The following is a 21969-nucleotide window of genomic DNA, read 5'->3' as shown; positions in this document are numbered from 1 at the left end:
CACCACCCCCCCACCCCCCCCCACGTACGCCTACGTATGAAATGTATTGGTAAAAAGCTGCGATTGCTTCAAAACAATTTTTACACTGCCCAATACCTAAGGTCAGGGCCGTAGCTAGGATTTTTTGTTGGGGGGGGGGGGGGGGGGTCCGTACCATTAAAAAGATATATTAGATTGAAATCAACTCAACTGGTCTCCGTCAGTTATAGCTGAGCCAGTTCAATCATACTGATAGGAAAGATATGTATATACATTTCAGACTCCCACAGTGCTTATGTTATAAACAAGACTCCGTCAATGCTAATGTCTTAAACAGCATGGTAACATGAAGCATGCTGCCGTAATATACATGAATAAAAACATAGTTTGGACGATATCCTGGGCAGAAAAACACTATTACTACAAACTGATTGTGAATGAATTCTTTGACAATTTGGGCGACACTAAATAATATACTGAACGAATTTTAAAATTACGAGACACTCTAGTAACTGATATTCCTCATTTCCAACCGCATCCACCACCAACTTTCCAATTCTATAGAATATTTTGAACGAAACAAAGTTTATCTACTTTTATTTATTTGCTGTCAATGCTAGCCTATATCCGGCATCTCGGTTCTTGAACGACTGCCAATGACATATCGTCGAATCGATATTGTTTGTGGACCCACTGAACTATTTTCCGTCCGAACTTGAACCAACTGTCCTTGACTGGTGTTATTCAAGACAATGGGACATACATATGAAAAGGTTATACTGTATAAGGTGTAGTATAAAAAAAATTGAATGTATGTAACGGCACCGATCTCTTCTTTGATTCCCATTGTCGTGTAACGAATACAATATGGGTTGAATTTCACCAAGCTTGTTATTGTCATACGTGGTACAAAACATGGCGCATCTGGATCTTCATATTTATAATGATTAAACCACCTGCGTTTAAGAAATACAAGTTTAGTAAATTCGGCCCAATAAATATGTTTTAAAACTTAACAACCATTAAAAAAAGAACTTCCTTCTTTTTTTCTTCTGTTGAAACATATACAGAAATAATTCAACACAACGAATGTCTGAAACATACAGAAATAATTCAACACAACGAATGTCTTTAAAACATTTACTCTTGGTGGAACACGTGGAATACAAATACATGTGTTTTTCATACTTTGAACAGTATTTGAACCAATTCATCCTTCAGTATTTTTATTCATCAACATTTTAACTATGTACAATGACATGAGATGTTACAAAATATAACCAGATATTTTACGTCATATGTTGCCGGCAACGACCCCACCCACTAATGTTTTAGTTGTGATGTAAATGTATTCACCACTGAAATCTATTCCTACATATGTTTGAAGCTTCACTTTGATTTTAAGTAAGAGCAAAGGTTAGAATGAACTGACAGTGTCATACCCCACTGCCTCAACACAGCAGCCTAATAAAAAGTTAGTAAGTTACTAATCACAACACATGAAATATTCGTTGCAAAATCTGTATATCGAATAATTTATTAAAAATAATAATAATAATAATTAAATAATTAAATAAATAAAATTCTATACTTTTTGAAGTTTAATGTCCAAAAGGTATGCAAAACAGGACTTGACAATTTGCATAAAATCATATTGTTATGTTGTTTATTGGTGCTTACATTTTCTTTGTAACGTATGTTTAACAGATGATAACAGATGTAACTTCTCATGGTGATTTCAAGAACTCATTGTCGGATGTCACAATCGACCACAAAGATTTAACAAAGCGCTAACTGGAACCAAAGGGTGCCGACATCACGGTATTGTTGATGAATATAGTTAGAAGTATCGACAAACTGAAGGGTGCGTTGATCGGTTTGTCCATGGTTAAGGTGAACACAATTTCTTTGCATACAATGCTAAAATCGTGCCAAGAATCATGACAAAAGCTATTCCCTTGATCCTAAAAGCCTCGTCGGTGATTAAGATTTCAATTCCGCATCTGCAATCACAGAAGCGAAGACATTTCAACAAGATTACAAAACGTGATATAAATTATTAGTATCAAAGTCACTTGGAAAGTCGTGGGATTAGATCTTCTAGAACAAAGGGAAATAGATATTCTGTCTTCTCCTCCGTCATCGCAACAACTTCAGAGTTTTGTGAATTATAAAAGTATGTCTGCAGCACTTGGTACAGTGGCAATGCCATTGAGGTCAATCTTTGTCACAGAGTTACATTTAGAGGTAATTAAATATAACTCTTAAAAAATAATAATAAAGAAGTACATTTTATTATGGGAAAAAACCTTACGCGCTATGGTAAAAGATAGTGGGCCAGTCGATGATCATATTCAGTCCGTATTCCAGAGGATGACGATTTTCCTCTCTCTTTTTTTGTGAATCACCCAATGTATCAAATTACGGACACGTAAACTATTTGTTGAAGATTTGCATACATCTATGTACCCACACTATGATTTTATGTAAATATATCTTCAAAACACCGTTCGTGTACACTGACAATGACCCACTGCGAACGAAACCTACAGTATCACCAATGCATATCCCATTGGTTTAATTGTCTGAACTCTGATCTTGATCAAACTAATCCAAAATTTACTTTTACTACAAGTACGGTCATCGCTGATATTGCCAAGAAAGCAAGAGTACACATTTCCTTTGCTTTAGGTAAATGATTATTAAAGTTATTAACACAGCAGTTTGTTGGTTAGTCATGAGTCACCATAGTGATGGCAAGCACCTGGTACAACTTTTAGCATGCACTCCAGAATTTGTGTTAGAACATTAATGGAAATCATTAGTGACCTGTTAATTGGTGAGGAAGACCATACAGTTTTTTGCAGTTCCTCGATGTCAGTTTTTTTTCTAAATTATCCATAAGCACTAAATGTTTTGATCCTGTGACAAATTCGGATGACAAGAGTCAAGACACACCTGATATGAGAAATTAGTTAAAACTACATGTACTGTCAAACCTGTTAAGCAGCCATCTAAAACTGTATTAAAAACTGCCTTTTAGACCGCTGGATGTTTAAAGCAATTCTGTGTAGACTTCTGTTGTTAAATAATAGTGGGTTGTATTTTCTTTTCTTTCTTTACTTTCTTTGAGTCTTTTTTTTTTGGGGGGGGGGGTGTTGTTTTTTGCGGGGGGTTTTTTTTTTTTTTTGGGGGGGGGTTGTTTGACACAAACTTAAAACCCAAAATCACTTGCCGTTTCAAATGTAAGATATGGCACTCATTTTATTAACACATATTAGTAATAAAATAATAGTAATTCTGAAAGTCAAAACAATTTCAAGAGATCGCATGTACTTTGTACAGTAATATGCTATAAAATGACATATCTATTATGTATGGGTGCACAGACCTTTTGTCTTAAATCTCCATTTTATCCCTTAATGGACTATGGCTCCTTGAGATTAATCCCTAACAGAATGAAAGTTGATCATAAGTTATCACAAATTATGAAATTATTTCTTCAAATATTCATATCAAGAAGGCAGCCAATAAAGGGTGTTTACAATATCAAATATTAAAAATAGTTTAGTCAGCGATAGTCTGTGAACCTCTATGAGCCTCTATAATGACCTTCAAAACCTGTAAAACACAATGACCATCGATACACACGTCTGCAATAAGATGTGACTAATAGCCATGTTATTAATAGGTACTAGATGTTCTAGACTAGCTATTTTAGTCATTAAATTCTGAAAATATTTGTGGAAAAAACCTTCATATACTTAAAAAGTTAGTGACTGTAGTTAATAAAATTTAACTAAATTATAAAATCATTAAAAAAAGGTACTTATTTGGCCAGCTAATGGTAGTTGTTTATTTCTGAAGCAACTTCCATCAAATGAAAATCTCCAAGCCACTGTGCGTAAAATCACATTTAAACACTTGCCTTTGTTCGACTCCCAATAGCTGACCAATGTTTTTGTGCTGGAGTGTCATTAAACAGTCATTCATTCATTCTGTGGGCAGAATCTTTCAATTTTAAGATCATCTGTTTACTTACCCGTATGTTATTCTCAACTATTAAAGCTAATGTGCCTAAGCTAGATTAATAGTAAATAACAAATATGTGCGAGTCACCATACTATATCAATATATTATGTAATAAAAGAGTACTTGGTCTTAATCGATCTCCAGAAGCCCATCAGGACCTGACTGACTTTGTAGTCTTAAATTAGATTACTACACTGAGAAAAACTGTCCAATCTAGATTACATACTGAGTCAACACATGTCATTTTTGAAACACAATAACATAATAAGGCCAAGTTAAAAAACCCAGTTGGTGATCCTTCTTTTTGTTTTCTAACTTGGAGGAAGGGGATGGAGCTTTTTTTTCTATTGAAGTTGACTATACAGAACTAGGCTAGGATGTTGAAAGAACTTTAAATATTTAATATTATTGTCAGTATCAACACAAGTACTGGAAATCTTATCAGAAGCCATTGAGATATTTAGGTGGAAGCACCTGACACTTAATCAGAATTGCCATTTAAGTTGTAAGTGCTGCCACCTAGAATGGCCAATATAGGTGCTATGGGTTTGAACATTAGTATGTTGTTGTTTTTCAAGAAAGAGAGAAAAATTGAGGTGGGGAATGAGACCTTTATTATAGGGCAGGCCCTATGTGGGGACGATCACCAACTACTCTTTTTTTGGTGACCTAATGTACAGTTTATTCATATATACAGGCATATGTATATATCAGTTACACTTAACAATTAGAGACAGAACAAGATATAAAATAAATACAAATATAAACTGTGAATTGATATACAAATTAAGTACACTTCACAATAACGTTATTCCGGTGCTTGTAAAACTTTTGAGTTAAAGAATTAAATATTTGGATTTGAGTAATATGCTTGAAAAATTATGCACGATTCAACAATTTGGATCAAATTCCTTACATATTTTCCTTCAAATTAGTACTCTTTAATCAACTAGATCAGGGCTACCTCTGCCACTCATCAATTCCCAAGTTTAGAAACAATTGGAAAATTGTTTTGTTTTAATCTGGCAAAATATATATATACATTTTTTTCTCTTTTTTTTAAACGACACCACTAGAGCACATTGATTTATTAATCATCGGCTATTAGATGTCAAACATATGGTCATTTTGACACAGTCATAGAGAAGAAACCCGTTAAATTTTTCCATTAGTAGCAAGGGATCTTTTATATGCACCATCCCACAGACAGGTTAGCACATACCATGGCCTTTAATATACCAGTTGTGGTACACTGGCTGTGACGAGAAACAGCCCAATGGGCCCACCGTCGGGGATCAATCCCAGACCGACCGCAAATCAAGCGAGCACTTTACCACTGGGCCTGGCAAAATAAATTCATGTAATGATTGAACATTGTTTGAAAAATAATGTTTAATAGATAATATGGCTTTTTTTTGCAAGCTCTGCATATGTACTAGCAGTTTATCAAATGGGTCTAGTATTGTAACTGTTCAGGGTTTTCTTCTTTGCAAAAGAATTTACTGTAAAAAAAATTGGAACTCAAAAGTTTAATAAGCAAGCATAAAGTAGAACAATTGGACGGATAACAATGAATCAATGAGTTAAAATATCACAGTGACACTTTACAATAAATGTGTCTGCATCCAAGTACATACAATAAAAAAAATACTTAACATAAGTTCATGCAAAGACCATGCAAAACATTATTTCATCAGCTGCATATATAAAAACTGTGTATATACATCACAAACAAATAGGAGCTCTTCAATAATACATGTACGTTCACACACAATTATAAATGCAGTCAGAACCCATGTCCAGGAATGAAACAAAAAATTAAACATTAACCTGAGCAGAGGGGTTCCATCAACCAATCCCACATACACACACTGCAAATGTACTTAGAGGGGTTTCATCAACCAATCCCACATACACACACTGCAAATGTACTTAGAGGGGTTCCATCAACCAATCCCACATACACACACTGCAAATGTACTTAGAGGGGTTCCATCAACCAATCCCACATACACACACTGCAAATGCACTTAGAGGGGTTCCATCAACCAATCCCACATACACACACTGCAAATGCACTTAGAGGGGTTCCATCAACCAATCCCACATACACACACTGCAAATGCACTTAGAGGGGTTCCATCAACCAATCCCACATACACACACTGCAAATGCACTTAGAGGGGTTCCATCAACCAATCCCACATACACACACTGCAAATGCACTTAGAGGGGTTCCATCAACCAATCCCACATACACACACTGCAAATGCACTTAGAGGGGTTCCATCAACCAATCCCACATACACACACTGCAAATGCACTTAGAGGGGTTCCATCAACCAATCCCACATACACACACTGCAAATGCACTTAGAGGGGTTCCATCAACCAATCCCACATACACACACTGCAAATGCACTTAGAGGGGTTCCATCAACCAATCCCACATACACACACTGCAAATGTACTTAGAGGTTGACTTGATACAATTATTTGCTTTCATATCACAATCATTTAACATCAGATGCAAAAGCCAGTCTTGCAAGTGACGGTTATCGCTTGGCTCCCTTAACATGCATTAATTCTTCCTTAACATGCCTTAATAGATACAACATATACAAGTTAACTATAATAATATAATATAATAAAATATATTATTTGTATAACTCTGCGTTTGTCAAAATGGAATTCTGATTTATTACTTCCTATGGGTAAATGTTTTGATTCTCAGTATACAATGATGATTTGTGAGTAAAAAAAACACTTTGTGGCAATAATAAACTTATCAAATTAGGAAAATAATGAACAGGTTCAATGAAGCTCTGACCATAATAAAATTAATTCAAAAATTTAACGTAAAGTCTTATTTCAAACATCCTCATTATTAAATAAAATACTGCGATATCCACATGGCCTGCTTGGAAGAAAAGTGTGGATGTTAAAATCACAAAACATATAAAATGAGAACAATTAATAAAAACTACACATTTGTAAGATTCTGAACTTCATACGAAATTCTAACTTGGTTGCAAAAAACATCAAGACAAATAAATAAATAAAAATGGCAGACGTTTTCATTAAAGACAATAAAGTACTGGTGGATTTCCAATTGCATGGCAAACAGCTGGAAAATATATTTTTTAAAATTATGGAAATTTATTAATTAAATTATACATTACAGGATCTTATAATTCACTGACCAACAAAACACACATATTTTAGTTTATCCTTTTCAAATGCTATCCCAGTTTTAACCTTTTTCCAAGTGGAAAAGTAATTCACTACATCCAGCATTTCAAACCATTTGAAAGGCCTTTTAATTGTAAATGAAACAAGTAATAGACAAAGACAGAAACAAAAACATTGATGAACATTGATATTTTCTAATATATATTTTGACTTACATTATTTTTTTTAATAAAATGTCAAAAACATGTGGTATTATGCAGTGTGCTAAAATTTAATATGATTGTCATGAAAACTAAACTGTTTATTATCAGAGTACGACATTTTCATCGTCCATGTTTGGTCGACGTAAATTTGTGCTCTCGACTTCTGGAAGGTCTTCCACAAAATTCCATTTTGTTGAAAACATTGCTGAAAAATAAAAATTATACTATATAATTTTTAACCTACAATAATTTGTTACAAAATCAAACAAATGGGTATTTATAGGACTAAATAAATACTATGTACACAGAAATGTAACTACAGTTTGTACGTGTGTATGTAAAGAAAGTACATGTATATTATTAACATTATGGCAATTTATTATCATACATTAAACAAATACCTACTGTACTGTAAACAAGCACTGGCGTAGGGGGCAAGGTGGGCATGTGTCCCCCACTTTGTGGGAGCAGCGATGTTTTATATATATTTATACATGTATTTATATACGTGTGTGTGTGTGTGCACCCCCCACCCACACCATGCATATCATGTTAAATCCACTGGCCTATTTTCAGAGGTATAAACCTTTTCTGTTCCGTATATAACATGCATTTTGAGGGAAATTGCCAAAATTGATAACCTAAGCAAAAAGTTGCAAGTAATGTGTAAACACTAAAAAAACCCAGAAAAAGCCAAAACCATTTTACACTGTTTCATACCCAGGGTCGGTGGCTTTAAGAACTTCTACATATTTGGTAGCTCGAGTGTCCTCTATCGTTATTCTGTTATATGTGAGAATAAGGCTAGAGATGACTGTGTGTAATACTTTGGCAATGGTTGATCATCAGCTACTGTTTCTGAAATACGCATTTTCTCCTAAATCTGATGCCACAGACCTTTAATTTGATTATTCTCAGAGTTGAATCATGACATTAAACTTACATGTTGGTAACCAGTATTGACACTAGACAAAAAAAACTAACGCCTCTATGCAAAACAACATTATTGTTGTGATGACATAGGACAGAGTGTGTGGAGATGTGACTTGACTGTCGCGCTAATGTTTACTGATCTATCATGCACGCTTGACTCGGGAATAATCTAACTAAAAGTCTGTGGCATCAGATTTAGAGGGAAATTCAGACCTGTCAACCCTCTCGGATTTCGCGGGAGACTTGGTATTTGATCAAGTCTCCCGCAGTAAAAAGGTTTCCCCCAGGAAATCCTTATTTTCTAAACATAAAAAAAATTCAAGCTACCGTGACTGTGTGTTGACATTCAGTGTTGCCATATATAAAACTATCCAATTTAGTCATAATAATGTCTCGGACTTGTAAAACGTCTTCCCAAAGATACACACAATGTCAAAATCACATGTCAAAGCAAGACCATGAAAAGGCCAATTAGCTATATAAACAATACTTGTATCAATTCATTTTGTATGTTTGTGAAGTAAAATGTTGGTAACAAGAGTACACTTCAAGGGATTATTTTTGTACCATTAATAAATGTTGTGTTTGACAAAGTTACTCACTGAAATTCCGGTATATTTCACACGATGTCAGTAATGAGCTTTTACTTATGATTAGTGGAAATACCATGTTTATTGCATAACAATAACTTTAAATAAGTACCACACCACTGTTCCTCATTACAGTAAAAACTGAATATTAATTTGTAAAGTTTATATAAATCTGACTCAGGTACTTTTTAAGAAACCACAAATAACAACGACCTGCACGTAAAAGTACTAATTGATGTTTAAATTTCTTATTTGTGTGCTTAACATTTTTGGATAAAAAGTTATTTTTTTAAAATATGTATTAAATCATAATAATATTTAAACTTTAAAAAAATAAAATAATAATTAATATAATTTGTTTTTTAATTATTCTTTTTTTTTGCCAAGATCTGAGGTTAACAAGTATGCGTGACATTATATTAGTTTTCATGTGACTTATTGTAATAACTTTTAAAAACTTTAGATTTTGTGTTAAATCGTGTGCATTTAAAACATATCCTGCTTTTTGACAAAATCTCCTGATTTTTCAACACACCTGCTTTCTCTTGACTAAAGATTGACAGGTTTGGGGGAAAATGCTTATTTCAGACACAGTAGCTGGCTACCATTTGGTAGTCGATGATTGTCAAAGTATTACACACAGTCATCTCCAGCGTTATTCCAACATATAAAAGAATAACGCTAGACACTCAAGCTACATATCTAGGTATACCATCCTATAAAAATATCCTTCTGTCCTACCAAATAATAAGATTTTTAGTATAAAAAATAACTCATAAAATTACAAATGAAACAAATGTCAACATGGACACATGCATATTTTTGGAGTTATATAAAATATCAGGGTTTCTGTCAGAGGGTAAAACAGTATTGGTGCCATACCCAAATTTGTTTGCAGACTTCATTTTTGTAAGTCAACTTTTTGATAAAATGCATTCAATTCCATAGCATCATACCCAAAAGTTTCTTTTTGGCAGAAACACTGTAAATATTCGAAAAGGGAGGTAACTTACTATTTGAATTAAAACAGTATTAAGAAATTAAAGAAATACCCAAATTTTCTTTGCAGACTTCATTTTTGTAAGTCAACTTTTTGATAAAATGCATTCAATTCCATAGCATCATACCCAAAAGTTTCTTTTTGGCAGAAACACTGTAAATATTCGAAAAGGGAGGTAACTTACTATTTGAATTAGAATTATCCTGTATTAAGAAATTAAAGAAAATAGACAAAAAGAAAAATATATTCTTTATTTTTATCATGACTGAAGGATTTATTTCATCTAGTATTTAGCCTCTTTTTAAAAAGCAAACAGCTACACTTATTGTTTTCTGTATGTGAGATATTACACATGAATACTATTGATTTGATAAGCATATCGGTTTTCTGTATGTGAGATATTACACATGAATACTATTGATTTGATAGGCATATCGGTTTTCTGTATGTGAGATATTACACATGAATACTATTGATTTGATAGGCATATCGGTTTTCTGTATGTGAGATATTACACATGAATACTATTGATTTGATAGGCATATCGGTTTTCTGTATGTGAGATATTACACATGAATACTATTGATTTGATAAGCATATCGGTTTTCTGTATGTGAGATATTACACATGAATACTATTGATTTGATAAGCATATCGGTTTTCTGTATGTGAGATATTACACATGAATACTATTGATTTGATAGGCATATCGGTTTTCTGTATGTGAGATATTACACATGAATACTATTGATTTGATAGGCATATCGGTTTTCTGTATGTGAGATATTACACATGAATACTGTTGATTTGATAGGCATATCGGTTTTCTGCCTTAAGTTATAGTCTGTCCAACAGGGAATGCCTTTTTTCATACTATGGAATTTACTACAAGTTATTTATTTCTGTTTTCTAAATTGCACCCATTTTTTTTGTTATTTCCAAGACACTTTTACTTTTCTTCTGATGTCAAATCAAACTGAAATTATTTACAAAAAATATTTTTGTAGGATAGGATGGATCAACATACTTTCTTCGTCCGACTGCATCACTTGGTTGCGTTTAGCTTTCTTCTTCTTCAATTTTCTGACTTCAGTTGAATTGACTATATCACTGTCTTCTAGAACTGAAATACCAAGAGACAAAATAGAAACTGTTCTCCAGGGCTTCTAGAATTTTATAAAAATCCACTAGCCATGGGGTCAGTGATTTTAAAAATGTACTAGCCATGATTAAAAATTCACTAGCCATACTTGAAATAAATACAATTTTACTAATAGTAATAATCAGATGTCACCTAAAAAGGGATATAGAGCTTAAAAATCCTTAGACTGGGGGTGGAAAGAGGGGGAAGGATATTCATATTTACAAAATTTGTAACTGCAGCATTTGACAAGGTTTTTTTTCCACTAGTCGTCAGGCTAATTGTAGTAGGTATTTACTAGCCCAACACAAAATATCACTAGCCATGGGAGTGGGGCTACCATAATCTAGAGGCCCTGTGTTCTCATTAATAACTGCAGTCATGTTTTAAAAAAAAAAAAAAACCTATGTAGTCCATATATATATATATACTACCATGTGGGATTTGTAGCAGAAAATAAATGTATTGGTCCAAAACATAAAGGTTCATAATTTTGAAATGAAAGAAAAGGTTAAAAGTTGATTTTGTTTAACGACACCACTATCTAGAGCACATTGATTAATTAATCATCGTCTATTGGATGTCAAACATTTGGTAATTCTGAATCATAATCATGGGAGGAAACTTGTTACATTTTTCCATTAGCAGCAAGGCATTTTTTATATGCACTTTCCCACAGACAGGAAAGCACATGTACCACAGCCTTCGACCAGTTGTGGTGCAGTGGTTGGAACGAAAAAAACTCAATCAGTTGAATGGATCCACATACGAAAGAAAAACTATTTCTATCTAAAATCACAAAATGGTTTTGATGTTTTTGCTAGAGCTATTGACTCTAGTTTCTGAGAAATTTTCCTTTTTTGTTTCATACAAAAATTACTTTTGATCTTCTATCATATGACATTCATCTCATGTTAGGCACAAAAGCCAGTCTAGCAAGCGACTGTGTTCCCCCGCCCTCCCAAACATGCCTCTTGACAACTTGAAACACGCTGGACTTGCCAAATTTAATAATTTGAGCAAGTTGTAATAATGTGCAAGTTAATGGCAAAAAATCTTCAACAGCCGAAAATGCTTTACACTGCCTAATAGCATAGCTAGGTTCAGTAGCTTCAATACTGACATTATCCAGAGAAGACTGAATATAAAAAGGAGAGTCAAGGACTGGGATGTGGAAGTGGATAGCGAAAGAAGTTGAAAGCTAGGAGGAGCTGCCAGATTGGGAAGAAATGAGATGGAATTCAAGGAAGAGATTGGTGATACATTATCCAGAGAAGACTGAATATAAAAAGGAGAGTCAATGACTGGGATGTGGAAGTGGATAGCGAAAAAAGTTGAAAGATAGGAGGAGCTGCCAGATTGGGAAGAAATGAGATGGAATTCAAGGAAGAGATTGGTGATACAATTTTTTTTTTTAATGGAAACAAGGGCAACCCACCTGAGCTGTTCAAAGATTCTTCTGTCTCCATTGGATTGGATAAATCCTGAAGAACGTATCCATTACTGCTGCCGACCTGTCTGGCTTTTTTCTTTTTCAATTTCGTTTCTTTTGGCGAGACTGCAGCACCATCTCCTATTTGCTCAGTGGTGCAGTATTTACCGTGACCAGACAATGGCTGACTGTCATCAAATTCCTTCCCTTTAATGTCATCATCCAGGCTTCTTGTCGATATTTCAATATTTGACACAGACTGCATGGTTTTTTGGGTCTCGGTCAGATTCTCTTGATTTGCTTGGTCGGTCTCATGTTTTGCTTTCTTTTTCTTTTTCTGTTTCACACCTGATTCATCATGAACAAACTTTGTGCCTAGAGGTTCTTGTAAAGGTGGCAAGAGACGTGATGATCTTGGAATCGCACTTCCCTCCGATATGTCCAAGGAAGTGGCTGTTAGGGTCAAGGGGTCAGACAGTGGTCCAAAGTTTCGTGTAGATCTTGGTGTATGGAGATGATCTATTTCTCCCTCTTTTGATGACTTTAATCGTGATTCTTCATCTTTTAATTTTTTCAGTTGTTCCTTTTTCTTCTGTTTTTCCTCCTTTAATTTTTTTTCCTGCAAACCAAAATCAAAAATAGAAAATGACATTTAATCAAAGTTTTAATAAAGAATCATGACGTAGGGGAAGAAGGAAGGAAATGTATTATTTAACAACGCACTCAACACATTTTATTTACGGTTATTCAGGCATCGAAATAAGCATTGTGTCTGGTAACCCATTTACAGGTTACCACAAAATATAGCCTGGTAACCTATAGGTTACCACAACTATATGAAAGTTAGAATTGAATTCCTGTTACTACTATTAATTTTAATGCTAAAACGCAGATGTTCTGAAATTGTATCGGTGCGCGCGAACATTGTTACGAGAAACTAGCTGGTTATATGGCGTCGGATATATGGTTAAGGACCACTCAGATATTGAGAGAAAACCCACTGTCACGACTTCATGGGTTACTCTTTTTCTATTAGCCGCAAGGGATCTTTTATATGCATCATCCCACAGACAGGATAACACATACCACGACCTTTGATATACCAGTCGTGGTGCACTGGCTGGAGCGAGAAATAGCCCAATGGGCAAAAGCAACTTTTTCGATTTTTTGCCTAATTTTAATCAACATCAACCAATCGAAAATATAAAAATGAAAAAACAAAAACGAAAATAATACTTACTGATTCAAATATGAACTTTCTTTTAGGCCTATGTATTTATAAAACATTTAAGTGAATATATGTGAATAAAAATTATAAACTTGTACCCACTAAATGTGATTTTTGTCAAAAATTAATCCAGTAGTCTAAAGGTTAAAAGATTATTATATCTTTCTTTTATTCTTGTTGTCAACACTCATTTGATTACAAAATGATAAAAAAATTAAAAATAAAAAAATAGTGCAAAAGTAAAGAGAATATGAACAAACAGTATTCAAAGAATTACCATGAAAGAACGGACCTCTACTTGAAAAAGACTGAGGGGAGTGATTAATTGCTCCCCTAAATTAGAATATGGGGGTGTCATTTAAGATATTACCATACTGATACCATATAATTTCACATGATAAGGGGAGCTAAAAATTACTCTTCTTGAACTATTTTCAGGGGAGTGATGAGGAGCGAGAGTGATAGAACAATTGTCCTTCAGAAAGTTTATTAATATGAGCACTGTGTACAAATGCACAAACCTTTTTCTCAAGTTCCTTCACATCAAGAGTTTTGAAGGGGTCACCATCTATCATATCTTCTTCTTCACTCTCCTCTTTCTCAACACCAAGTCGTTCATCTCTCCTCTGCCTCTCTTTTCTCTCTGTGGAAACAAGAAAGTCAGCCTTCCCCATGAGCAAAATCATGTTGAGCTAAAGATCTCTCCTGAAATGGTGCTAGGTGAGCGAATAAAATGTATTAAAAAAAAAAATTCACGGTGATTAATTTAAGTGTGGAGGGGAATGCGAGTGATCAGTCGACTTTCCTATTGAAGACTGAAAGTGGTTCTAACTTGTGCAACACAATATGCAAGTATAAAAGAAAAGGGAAAGGACTACTGATGGATCACCAGGGTTTCTGCCACCGGGTAAAACGGGTATGGCGCCATACCCAAACTTTTTGCAGATATTGTTTTTTTAAGTTAACCTTTTGACAAAATTAATGACTCTTTATCATTACTGTATGATTTTCTTAATCCTAACTTTAAACCTAACCTATTTCTTTCTGGAGACAGCAGGTGCATGTAGCAAACACATTGTAAATATTCAATTCCATAGCACCATATCCCCAAAAACGTTTTCTGGCAGAAACACGGACCACATGATGATCCTTAATATCAGATGTTTCTGGACTTAACTTTATCAGTGATACAACAGTTATATCTCAAAAGCTTTATATAACAGTGATGATTTTATACAAATACATCTGTATAATGTAAGCTACTTCTAATTCTAATTTTATCAAATAAGAGCAAGAGTTTGAAAACTCTTTTATTATTTTATTGCTTTCATTGCTATAAATATCAGCTAGAGGACTATGCTATGGGTTGGTGAAATTGACAGCTGTGTAATGGGTGTTCAAAAACTTTCATGGATACTCAGAGAGATATTATTTTTTGTAGTTTTATGCCTCTCCACATTCTCATAATAATGCACATTTTATTCAGTTTCTGCATGACCATATGTGATTTATGTTTTATTTGGAAATTTTTACATTACATATCATTAGTAATGCCAGTAATACCAAATGATAAGATGTCCAGTATCAAAGTCACACATGCAAACTTTATGTCTTTTTTTTTCACTTAGCTTCTAACATTTTACTCCTAAAATAAAAATTTGGGTTTCAATTTATACACACATGGGTACATATGACTATTATTAATACTAGTCTCGAGTTCTGCTCAATTGGTTTTTATATTTGAAAACTTTTTCCTTTGTACCTTTCTTCTCTCATTTTCCTAACTCGTTCTGCTTTAGCAGCTTTTTCTATTCTCCGTTTCTCTTCCTCAATGGCTATATCCTGCTCCACTCGCTCTTTTAATGCATCAAACTGCTTGTCAATGGCTTCACAAAGCCAATGGAGGCCATTCTTGATGTTGGGATCCATCTTTGTACCTGTTCCTTTAATAGCAGAACAACTCTCCTGTGGGAAACAAAATTAAAATCCCTCAAATTAATGTCAAATTTAGGTTTAAAGTGATAAGACCCTAGTTTTTAAAAACTACGGTGTATTTTTTCACTATTAGAGCTGTTTCGATAACTGAAAATGGACATTACTTAGATTTTTTATTGTTTAGATTATCCATTTCCGTATATGTATCCGAAGTGTTTCTGGGTCATCCTGGTGTGTTTTTTAATTCTACAAAATGACTTTTCATATTTTTAAAACACACATACCTCTGACAAGCTCTAGTCTACGTTTTAAGGGCGTTTCCCCGTTTCAATGTCACAGATTCTTGTTTTATTATTTTAACTTTAGTCAATTGTGTTACAGGTTTGTAGATTAACAAAACTTAGTGTTCATTTTCACGGACTGAAACTTGGGTCTGTGACTTTATGTACCTCTAATTATTTTCAAAATAAGACTAAAAACAGCAACACAGAACTGCTACCATATTGGACAGGTAATATTTGAAATTTATATTTGTAATACAGCCCTCAATTTATGAAAACCTATGGTACAAGACTTTTCTAGTACACCTCCTGATGTAGACTTTTTTAGATTTTAGCCGACAAAAAAAAGAAAAAAGAAGACTATTAAGATTTTGAAATTCCTTATTATTTGTGTGTTGAACAATAAAACCATTTTAACAATATCTCATGCCATATTTCAAACCCTGGCAATTAATCATGGCATTTGTCAATCAGCAATGCTATGGAGATTGATGTAGTGTTTACCAGAAAACTGCAGTCGAAAATGCAGTGGAGACCATTTTTTGCATGGCATATTTTTTGCCACAGTAATTTTCTTAATTGCAGGGCTGTATTCCACAATATTGTTTAACAAAACGAGTTCAACAGTGGTTACTCACAATAAAACAAGGGCACTTGTTCCTGTTGACGACAGATTCTAGATTTAGAAACTCACAGATATCATGCTCGTCCGCAGCACCTTCCTTATCTTGCTTATTTGCCAGGCTGAAAAAAAAAAAAAAAAAAAAAAAATGAAACCCCACTAAATTTGACCATCAGTAAACCAGAAATGCCTCACACAGTACCTTTTTAAATATCAGTACAGAACAGAACCTATCTAAATCAGATACCCCTTAAAACCAAACTTTTTCTTGGTCCCATGCATGTCCAGTTTGGAGGGGTTTCAGTTTTGTAAACAAAAACCTAAGAGAACATTTAAAAGGTTATTATCTACGTCCCTCTAGCTGACATGTGGAAAAAATTATAGAATTCTGAACGTACTGTATCATTTTAAATATAAATAACTGTACTCTTAAAATATCCATCTGAATGTACTATTCCTTAACCTGGGTAACATATCCACTAATTTTAACTTACACTGGAAACCAAAAGAATAAAATTAAGATTATGCATTGTTAAATTTAGCAGATAACAACACATACGTTGTATTGGACCATTTGTGGACGTTAATGCTGACATTACACTCAGTGGTGGAAATTTTGAACCTAGGACTCGTCAAGCATCGTCCGAAGATGAAATTTCCACTCCCATCGAGGGTTTACTTGTTCTATCCCATATGACTGCATATGATGATTCTTATAAGAATATAGGGCAAGGACCCCAGTATTCGACCACTTAAGAAAGAAAGGATTATAACATGTTCATTTTATTGGCATTTTCTAACATTTGTTTTTCTTCGTAAATACTTACTGACAATGCTATTCATTGGATAGTCCCAAAAAAAAATTGTGTGGTATACGCCGACTAGAGTAGGTTTGAGTGCCGCAAGGAACACTATGCAGTATTCGACCAGCTAACCCAGTATTCGACCACTTTCTAATTAACTAATAAAACTAAACTTTGAAGTTAATGCAGCATATATCAAACAACTAAATCCAAAAAGTGTTCATTTTAACAACTGTAACACGTATTCATGCATTTACACACGCATGCACATGCTTATAAACACATTCACACATGCACAATTACTTTCTGGTGAAGTCTCTTTGGTCCTATCTCAATTTACAAATAATAATATTAGACTGAAAATAAAAGAAAACTTAATTGTGTAAGTCCTGACAAACAACACCAAAGTACATAAAATTAGTAAATTTGTGGTTCTTGGGGGTTTATTTTGGGAATGTATCCTCAAGCTTTTCTATTGGTTGAATACTGGGGCAACCCTCTCTATCATATGTCATTATTTGATCACGTGGTCACGTGATTGAAATTACAATGACTGAGGTCACGTTGCACTGCCAGCTCCATTTGATTATAAATAAAAACAATAAACACATTTTCAAAGATTTCAAATGGATTAAAAGTATTGCAAATGTTCACGAGATGTTCAATGATGTAATAGCGTGCTATAAAAATGGCCGACGTTCATATTATCACTATAGTCGATGAATATATATTTACGTTCATTCACATGGTTATCGTCTGCTATTGCGTTTCCAGAAGAAAGAATGTTCACCCTGTCGCATATGTTCAAAATATGTTGGGGAAAATCTGTATACTATTCAGTTTAAACGAGTATGGTAATTAAATAAATACACTGGTCGAATACTGGGTACTGGTCGAATACTGGGGTCTCTGCCCTACACATTATTTCTCAATAATTCTTACAGTAACACAGGTTTGCCCGACACCTGCGGATGTTCCAACAGTTCGCAGAAATTGTTTTGCATTTCCTCTATCCTTTCCAAAGCAGTAGAATCAACAACGTAAATAATGCCGTAGATTTCGGCCAGATAGTTCTTCCATATGGCACGGATCTTCTTCCCTCCACCCAGGTCAAACAGGGTGATACTAAACCCATCAAAAGAAAACTTCTCGCTGCAGAAGCCCACTGTAGGTGCAATGTTCAAAGGCAAAGGATCTGTAAAACGAAAATATATTAAAACTGCAATCTCATCATCGACTAATGCAAAATGCAAACACAACTATAATTTTAATGAACTCACATGTTATCATTATCAGTGGTTATTGTCAGATGCTTGTATACAACCATACAAGTTTGTGTCCCTGTTATATGCATTTTATAACACAAAAGAGATGACAAATACTGTTAACGTGTGCTAAAATGGATAAAAAAAATTAAACACTTTTTATGTGACCTAGGTTACCAAGTATAGCCAAATGATACCAAACAATGGTGTGTAGCTGTAAGACTATTAATGTGGATTGTTTATTCAAAGTGGTAAAATAAAAAGAACCCCTCAAAATAACAGCTTTAAATTATGCCATATGGAGGTCAATGTTATTCTATCATTCTATTCTATTCATTTTGGCTTTAATTATTATGTTTTATTGTAAATGAAAAGAATTAACCAAAAAACAGAAACTGAAAATGTTTAGTTCATTTACATTTTATGAGGTTATCCTATATTTCAAAAGCTGACAACCATAACCGGTTATGTTTACTTTTATGCAAACTTTTTAACAGACTTGAAACACAGGCAGTGTTCGAGATTAATGGTATCCCGATATCCCGGGGATACCAGAATTGAATTTTGGATACCAAACTTCAATATCCCAATATCCCACTGGGATACCATGTTTTTTTAAATCCTGCGTTTTTATTTTGCACTGAAACAATGAAAGTCGTCATTTACTGGTGAAGTTAAGTAACAGTGTCGTCCAAGTTTGTTACGATGTTATTTATGAATTTCATTTAAGTGGGATACTAAATTCTCAGGTGGGATACCAGATTTTGAAATGTTAGTATTCAACTGGGATACTGCCCCAAATTTTTAATCTCGAACCCTGACAGGTGGACAAAAATACAATTTATATTATTGTTTCTGAAACTAAAAAAATTCTCAATATATATTTAAAACTACTGTCAGAAATAACACTGAAAGCAAAAGCTGTTTGTGAAGTTTATTATCAGCACTTTGAGCAGCTTTTCTTGTCTTGCCCCTGCCAACATCTGGATTAAAATATTAAATATACATTGTTATAATCAATCTCCTGGCTTAAGAGTAGAGGATGTAACAAGTGCTACAATGTACTGGACGATAATAATATTACTACTAATTTAAATGAAATTATGTCCCTTACATTTGAACTTTAAGTATTTTCCAGGATATACACTTACCTCCAGTTAAACCTTTAGCTGTTGTGGTTTTTCCAGCACAGTCAAGGCCCAAAACGGCCAAAGTGATTGGTCTGAAAACATATATAATATAAATAATTAATTTTCTGTTACATTCATTACAATATAACGTCATACCATTGGTCCAGTTGTAGCAATGCGAGTTTGTTCATTTCTCAATGAATGTTAAAAATACGTCATTTTATATGGGCAAGTTGTCTTATTGAGCGTTATTGTTTATGGACCAAAAATAATTCAAAATAAAGTATGAACTTTTAGTGTTATTATTAGCAAGTATGATTCAAATTTAATTATAAGTAGTGTCTGTTATTTCTTTTATGTTCATCTGGGTATGAACAAAAAAAAATCATTCGCAAACTTAGGTGAGAATGGCTTCGCCAATTCACACAGTTTGCGGATGATTTTTGTTTGTTCATGCACCCTGATGAACGTAAAAGAAATAACAATTCTTAAATAAAAATATAATACATGTATATATTATTAAGTGATACACAACACAAATTTATTAAAATAAACATATAAAGGTGCATTCATGGTAAAGATGATAAGATTATTTATGTTTAGGTAATCATAAAACTTTATACAAACACTCCATTTATGAAACAAAAAATTATGCCCCGATTGATTCTGCACCATTATATTGATATAAAGAGGGAACCTCACGTAATACTAAAGTTTAAGGTCAGGGGGTAGGGGGCAGGTAGATATTTTACCATACTGAAAATCAAGTTTACACAGAAAAAATAAAAAAAAAGGGAAAAAAGGTTGAAAAATCACATCCCTGACTTTGGGTTTAAATCCTAAACATGGCGAATGTAATGGAATGCTGATCAACTCGCCCAAAACCCAAGTCTGCCACTACCAACTAGCCCCAGCAGTTGGTCAACTCACCCCAAACTGTTTAGTCAACTTGCCCAAAATAAGTTACCAACTCGCCCCAGTGTTTGGACAACTCGGCCCAATCTCAACTTTACTGTCTTTAAATAAATGTGACGAAATTAAAAATGAAAGTCTACAACTTTTGTGTCATTTTATTTATTAATATTACAGTGAAATTCCGCTAAAATGATCACTTATTAAAACTGGTTTTATATTGGGGAGATTCTAATATCGAATAAACAATAATCTATTACAATGAACTGTCACTTCCGCATACTTTCTAATCACATTGCGTAATCACAAACTTTAATACCACTGCATCAACTAACCAAGCCTTGATCGATCAACATTGAAAATGAGGGTGGGAAAAAGGTAAGATGTTGTTAAATTTATCCACTTGTTGAATTGAACATGCATAGTAGCGTTTTCTTGTTAATGAGACGGAATTCGATAGATCCAGGATACTCACCTTTTGGGTCGTCTGCTCCTTCTGACACAGGATACACAGTTTCCCATTAGACTGAACATGAAGAATTGTATTCAAAGGCCGGAATGCAAAACCAATGTATTATTATTGATATGTCAAAAAAATATATAAACTCAGGGAGACTGCGCCCCATCTATTCATCAATCCAAAAACATGATTTGGATATCATGTCGACAAACTGAATAAGACATATTTAGAACTTATAAATGAATTACAATCAGTGAAAACAACAAAACAAATATCAAAAATTTGGTGAATACAAAATGGTTTAATTAAATCTACTTCGTCACACTTTCAAATTAAGAGTATAACATTTGACGGATTATAATTAGTTAATTACTGAAGTCAAGGTGATGCTAAATAACACGACTTTGACAGGTAAACAATTCATCGTTACCGCCATGTTGGTAACCATTTGTTTTGTAGTAGTTTACTACGTCACTGGGCAGTGCTTTTTGGTTGAGCGTGTTCGTTTCCGATTGTGCGCGTACATTTTGTTGCGATCTGATAAGCATGTTAGCATGCTACTATGCATGTTTGTGTTTTATTCCCCTGAGGAAGTTTAAAGTTTTTAAACGAAACGTTGTGATTTTTAGATAGTTTTAAAGACAATTTTATTATATATCTTAAGTCAAAATAAAGCAACATAAAATAATCTGATATGGATGGGGAGGGTGGGTATAAAATTTTTTACGAAATAATATATTTTATTATTTAAAAGAGAAATGAGTCTCTGCATTTGATTACTAGTATTTGACAACAGAAGGCGACACGTTACTTTGTGGGAGATCAGGCAAG

At 33.8% G+C, this 21969-nt stretch overlaps 1 protein-coding gene across 1 annotated transcript; it reads right to left on the bottom strand.

Moving 5' to 3' along the window:
• Nucleotides 1-5304: 5304 nt before the first annotated feature.
• LOC121370817 (ADP-ribosylation factor-like protein 13B) lies at nt 5305-21588 on the bottom strand. The gene is made up of 9 exons (XM_041496302.1): nt 21154-21588; nt 19788-19858; nt 18314-18566; nt 16585-16690; nt 15493-15695; nt 14252-14369; nt 12509-13121; nt 10957-11052; nt 5305-7611 (listed from the first exon to the last, which is right to left on the bottom strand). Exons 1-9 carry the CDS (start codon nt 21210-21212, stop codon nt 7511-7513), a joined length of 1620 nt encoding a protein of 539 aa, XP_041352236.1. The 5' UTR covers nt 21213-21588; the 3' UTR covers nt 5305-7510.
• Between the last annotated feature and the right edge of the window lie 381 nt (nt 21589-21969).

Source organism: Gigantopelta aegis, chromosome 4 (genome assembly GCF_016097555.1).
Source record: "Gigantopelta aegis isolate Gae_Host chromosome 4, Gae_host_genome, whole genome shotgun sequence".
Classification (NCBI taxonomy): domain Eukaryota; kingdom Metazoa; phylum Mollusca; class Gastropoda; order Neomphalida; family Peltospiridae; genus Gigantopelta; species Gigantopelta aegis.
The sequence above is the reverse complement of the archived record's forward strand: the minus strand, read 5'-3'. Positions and strand labels throughout refer to the sequence as shown.